A 6,268-nucleotide genomic window follows, 5' to 3' on the forward strand; every position below is an offset into this window, starting at 1 on the left:
CTTCTCCCTTGATCCCTTCATCTTCTTCCTCCTTCCTCTAGCATTCAAGGGTTGATTGAAAGGGAGGTGATCAGCCATCAAAGTAATCTCTGCAAGGAAGCTAGCACCCTGAGGAGATTGGAGCATTTGGATTGGTCCTCTGCTTCGTGTGGATACCCGTAGAGGCCGGACGCTTGTGCGGCTTCAAGCGAACCTTCATCCTAAAACCATGAACTCCAGTTTGCGGTGATCATCTATCCGCACAAGGTGAAGATCTGATCTTCCAATTATTTTAAAAGTTTTTAATTCTAATCTATCTACATAGGTTCTTGCAACAACGTTCATGCGATGAACGGTTGATCCCGTGCATGCCTCTTCCGCTGCATCTGAATTTTTTAAAATTTTCTGCAGCATGGGCGGGTTCCCAACAAAGCACTCCAGCATACTCGTCTTTCTTCCTATGCTTGCCCCTATTTGGGCTTCGTTGCAGTCACCTTCTTAGGTGCCATGTCATCAGTTGCACCCTTTTTAGGGCCATTTCTTGGATTCTTGTGCTTATGCTTGCACAAGCTCAACTTGGCCACATAAGTAGAACTCTCTACTGGTTTAGCAGCTGCCAAGCACAGACTCATATTCTAAATGATGTTTTACATCCTCAAATGTTTTAACATTCTCATTGTACGTGAAATTTTGGCACATAGTCTTCTAAGATTTGGGAGGAGAGCATAGCACAACCTGAACTTACTGCTCATCAGTTAAGTTATTTCCAATAGCCTTCATCTGTTGGATCATGGATATCATCACCCTAGAATACAACTTCATCTTATGCTGAGCATGCATCTTGTAGGAGTCAAATTTCATGGTCAATCCATGTAGTTTAGTGGCCATAGTGCCACCAAACCTTAGTATGAGAGCATCCCACATCAAACGCGCAGTTTGGTACTCTTCAAACTCACCAATCAGATCATTATGCATACTGCTTAACATAGTAAAGCGCACAATTTAATCATTCTTGCACAATGTCTCATAGGCATCAAGATCCTTTTGGTGTTGTTGGATACTTCCTTGCGTAGGTTGTATAGGTGCTGTCATGGAATAGATGAGGCTCTCCAAGATCTCTTATTGTTGACCCAATGGATTGATTTTAATGAGAACAAAATATTTGAGTATGATACTAATGATTTTTCTGTTCTTAGAGTAGTTAATTTGTATTATAGGAAGCTCGAAGAAGTTGAAAGATTAGAGAAGCATGGAGAAATTTTTTGAAGAGTTTTGAGAGTTTTTATAGTGGATAAGTCAACCCTGAAGAATCATGAGTCGACTCCTACTAAGCACGAGTCGACCCCAGCATAAGTTGAGTCAACCTCAGAGTGGCCGTAGACAAAAAATAGAAAGCGGTAAAAACCAGCCCTTTTACGAGCCGACCCTAGTGAAACTCATAAGAAATGAACCATCCCACTAATTCAATTTAATTAGCCATTTTATGGCTTTTAATTGCCGAACTTTTGGTTTTTCAATTATCAAGCATACGCCTCTTCACTAGCTCACCCATTGAGCTTCAAAGGATGAAATACATATATATGAAGAGTCGGGCAGCTAAAATGATATGAATTTGCTCACTTTGGACATGCTCAGTTTGAAAACTTGGAATTGGGGAGAAAGGAATAGAATGAAAGGAAAAGTTAAAAATTTTAATGTTTGGGAGTTTTTTAATTGAGGAAAAGGAAAAGAAAAGGAGGGAATAGGAGGAAAAATTTTGGGCTTCAATTCTCTCCTTTCTTTCCTCCCATAAGTGGGAGGATTTGGAGAAAAAAGAAGTGAAACTTAATATTTTTTTTATAATACTTATTTTACCCTTAAATTAAAGAAGTACCAAATTAAAAGGACAAATATATCCTAGGGACCCAACCCGATCCGATCCGACCCGACCTGATTTTCTAGTGGGTTGGGTCTGGGTTTAAAATTAGGACCCGAGCAAGGATCCAGGTTGAGTCGGGGTCACTCATGACCCGGTCCGACCTGATCCATTTGCACCTCTACTTATAAGCATGCTCCTTTTATAATAAGGATATTTTAGTTAAAATGTTAAAAAGATATGCTTTCTTTTCTTTTTTCTCTAAACTCCCAAACAAAAAGAAGGAAAGTACTTCATCTTCCCTCCTAAAACTCTCAAACAAAAGGAGAGGAAAGTCTATTCTATTCCTTTTTTTTTTTCCTTCCTTATTAAAGTTTTTATTTCTTTTCTTTTCTCCCCAAAACTCCCAAACGGAGGGTAAATCCCAATGTCTGACAAAATGCAACAAGAAAGCATGGAAGAGGAGGTACAGCATCGGCAGTGAATTCTTTTGTGGGTATGGCACTCAAAAAATGCATATACTATTATTAGGGTTTGAGCTACAAGAATGGCTCAAAGATTTTCCTAATTGTGTGAGGACAATCTGTAATATATTTCTAGAAACCTAACAGCACTATGCATTTGGAGAACACGCGAGAAGAAAATTGAGACAAAAGCATAGAGATTAGTTGGATGGTGGTGTTTTGTCATGACAAAGTACAGAGCTGACTTTAATAGTTACAAGTCATTCCAATATATGCTTACGGGTTCATTTTATTTTCAATTGCTCCTCGCCAAGGGGCAGGCCTATCCTTGTTCCTGAGATTCCATCCGTTTCCATACTAATGGTCTAAAAGGTTAGCAGCATTGTAAAACGTGGCAGGGAGCCTGTGGCTTTTAAGTCTTCTTTTGATGTTACACATCTAGAAGTTTGTTATACCCACAACGATTGATTACTTATTGATACTTTATGCTGAAGGAGCCTACAAACACCATTAAATTTAACTTCTGAAACATGGAGTACTCATTCATTTTTCTTTTGCAAACACCACTAAATTAAATGAATGTTGGTAGGGCTAGCTAACCATCTGATCCCTAGGTAATTAAGTAAGACTCCACAAACGCGTGCAGCGCAAAGAGTAGAAAACATTGGCAGAAGACCTTGTCACTCGCTTAGTATTGCATTGTTTTATTTCCATGTAATTGTTTAATTTGTTAGTCTGCTATGAAAATTCTCCGAGCTATCGCCCTTTAAATTCTAGCCCTCTTCTCCCAGTTCGTCACAAAGGCTAGACCCTTGAGGCTGAGTTCTCTCATACTTGCTCAACTATCCAAATTGGATTGCTGGCCCTGCAAGCATCTGCTGGCCGGCAATGGGATGCGGGAGATGCGAGAAACCGAAGGTAAATTATCGGAAGGGGTTGTGGTCGCCTGAGGAGGACCAAAGGCTGAGGGATTACATCCTTAAGCATGGCCATGGCTGCTGGAGCACAGTTGCTGCCAAAGCTGGTGAGTCTCCACCTTTCCATCCATCAAAGCCTTCCAAACGGTCAACATTAATTTGTACTGCAGAAATCATGTCTCAAGGCATACAATGTGACAAATTTGCTTTCATTTTTATCGTAAAGAAACAGTTTATGTACTTGGGTATTTGCTGGTCCATTGATCATTCTTTTGGCTTTTTTCTTAGCTACAAAAATTAGAAGGCTTTGCATTCTTTGTTAATTAACTTTGTAGAAGGATTTAAGGTAAAAGACAACTAAGAATTCCATCCGCACCAATACTCATCAAACCATTGTCTTCGAAATTAATCCGCTTCATTTTTTTTCTAGGCTTACAACGAAATGGAAAGAGCTGCAGATTGAGGTGGATCAACTACCTGAGACCCGGACTAAAACGTGGCATTTTCTCTGCTGAGGAGGAGGAAGCAGTCATAAACCTTCACGCCATGTGGGGCAACAAGTAAGCAGTTGTCAACGTGCATTTGATCTTTGTGTTCTATTTAACCAAGACCAACTATCACTTAGGTCTCAGCTTTTTTACAGAAAGCTAGTCTAGCTTCTTTTTCCTCCTCTTTCTTCCTCAGTGATGAGCATGCCATGTCGATTTATCCATCATATCATCTCTTGTTTTCTATGGTAATTCTTGCAATATAAGCAAATTAGCTTAATGCATTCAGCTTTTGATGTCATAGGTGGTCTCGGATAGCAATGCACCTACCGGGAAGGACTGATAATGAAGTGAAGAACTACAGGAACTCCTATCTTAAGAAGAAGGTAGTAAAGTTTGAGGGATCAAATTCTTATGCCTCAGGAACCAAATCTCAAGAATCAGGTAACCAAAGTCCAAAAATGAGCCAAATTCCTGAAGAAGTGAGTAAACAAATTCTAGGTTCCAGTTTTCTTGAGCCACTAGAATCATCTTCGGTGGACTCACGCCCATCCGCGCAATGTAGTATCGACCATGATTCTTGTAGAGGGACACTCCATCCTCCCTTGCCCAAAGTTTTGTTTGCAGATTGGTTATCCATGGACCATGCGACCAGCCAGAGCTTACCAAACACAGATGGTGGAATGAATTGCCAATGGGACTTCAATCTGAATGCCGATGTCTTCCAGTATGGATCGTCTCGGGTTGATGATCCATCTAGCAGTGATTTTCTTCATGGATTTGGAGACACAAGCATCTATGGGGAGTTTCAGTTACAGTATGAGCCTGGAGGTCAGATCCTAGGAGGGGCATTTTATGATGATTTGCCCATGGATGAGACTGGTCGTAGTTTTGACACAAACCAGGATGTAATTTATTGATTCATATAGACAAGATTATGAATGCGGTAGGAACTGCTCTACTTGTGAATAAACATGTCATTGACTTGAAGAGAAGGATGGGGTTACCCATCAATGCATTTCATGAGAGAAAATGTGGCATTGTCATTTGAGAAATCTTTGTGCAGGAAGCATGGCAAAAATATAATAAATCAAGAAAAAAGAAGTCCAAATACTGGAAGAAACATGGACTAGGGACCATGTTTGATTCGAAATTGAATGTAGAAGTTTATCAACTTTTCAGCATATCTTTCTTGCCAAAAGCTTCATCTTCCATCAGCATAAATTCTTCTATCATTCGTCATAGCAAGTGTTCCGAATTATCAGAGGCTTTACTCTCTTTACCAACTCTTTCATAAAAACAATGCACTTCATCAGCATTTCATACAAAAAAACTGTTTAAGTACTCCATTTTTTCTGACAAATAATGTATAAAAAAGACACTGAATAAATTAATATGGATGATTATGCTATATAAACGGCTCGATTTTTATGAAAGAGTTGGCAAAGAGAGTGAAGGGTCTGATACGACCATTCCTTAGCGTTTGAACTCTGCAAGTATCCCATATTTTAATTTTTGCCGTACATTCATTCATCATTTTTTTATCCAATACGACTAATGAGTAGAAGTTAAGGAACCAGTAGCTTTCACCAATATAATAGGATAAAATTATGATAAAAGAATGAAATGTCCGAGAGATGCAAGAAAAATATTACTAACTACTCATTTGTGAATTGTGAGAGTTTGGTGGTTGAATGGTCGCAGCGCAGAAGTCTTTTGTTTGGCCTCTTGAAGAGCATGAAAAGTGTTCAAACGGCTACCCTTAGCTGTTTATATAATAAGAGAACAAATTCAGTTCGAGTGTCCACAATTGTAACTACATATTTTCGGAAGAGGAATCAATGGGAGTAGCCACCATTTCATAGACTATTATAAAATGATAACAAAAAGCGAGGCTGCCTAACCCAAACAGAGACCGGTTCAAAGAAACAGAAAAGAAAGAAATCAGGAGGGTGACCTGACCCAGATGGAGGGAAAACAACAATCCTTCCAGTAAAGATCCATGCGGACGTGTGTTTAATTCCATATTGATTATTGTTAGGTAGATCTTGGATACTTATACAGGATCAATAAACCTAAATAATACCTTCCGGCTAGCCATTTTGGGTGAGATCCTAAGTTGTCACAAATGGTATCAGAGTAGACCCAGCCCATAATCTATGTAGACTAGGAGACACTGCGGCACAGATCCATTGAACTGACTACGAGCCGATCGTGGTGTTTGTGATTAGATTTGAATAAATTTGAACCTTTAACCTGACAAGAATGTCAGAGCTTGAACGGAGGAAGTATGTGAGGACCCATATGGATGTGTGTTTAGTCCCATATCGGTTATTCGCTAGGTAGATCTTGAATACTTATATAGGATCAAAGAACCCAAATAATACCTTTCAGCTAGTCATTTTGGGTGAAGTTCTGGGTTGTCACACTTCCCTCTCAGAAAGCATCTTAACCTAACACCCATATCAGTCCCTTACCATTATGTAGGGAACCAGGCAACATCCCAATGCAACAAGCAAAAACAAAAGCAGAGCTAGGGGCCCTGTTACACCCAAGAAACGAAAA

The 6,268-nt window shown here is 39.5% G+C and overlaps 1 protein-coding gene across 1 annotated transcript; it reads left to right on the forward strand.

The window, feature by feature from the left end:
• Positions 1-3,035: 3,035 nt before the first annotated feature.
• On the forward strand, positions 3,036-4,945 carry LOC103698631 (transcription factor LAF1-like). Its single transcript, XM_017840943.5, has 3 exons — positions 3,036-3,322; positions 3,646-3,775; positions 4,008-4,945. The coding sequence occupies exons 1-3, from the start codon at positions 3,187-3,189 to the stop codon at positions 4,621-4,623; spliced, it is 882 nt and encodes a 293-aa protein (XP_017696432.3). The 5' UTR covers positions 3,036-3,186; the 3' UTR covers positions 4,624-4,945.
• The last annotated feature ends 1,323 nt before the right edge of the window (positions 4,946-6,268 follow it).

The sequence above is a fragment of the Phoenix dactylifera genome, chromosome 6 (assembly GCF_051530095.1).
Source record: "Phoenix dactylifera cultivar Ajwa chromosome 6, Ajwa_hap1_PhDact_Kaust_v1.1, whole genome shotgun sequence".
NCBI classification, from domain to species: Eukaryota; Viridiplantae; Streptophyta; class Magnoliopsida; order Arecales; family Arecaceae; genus Phoenix; species Phoenix dactylifera.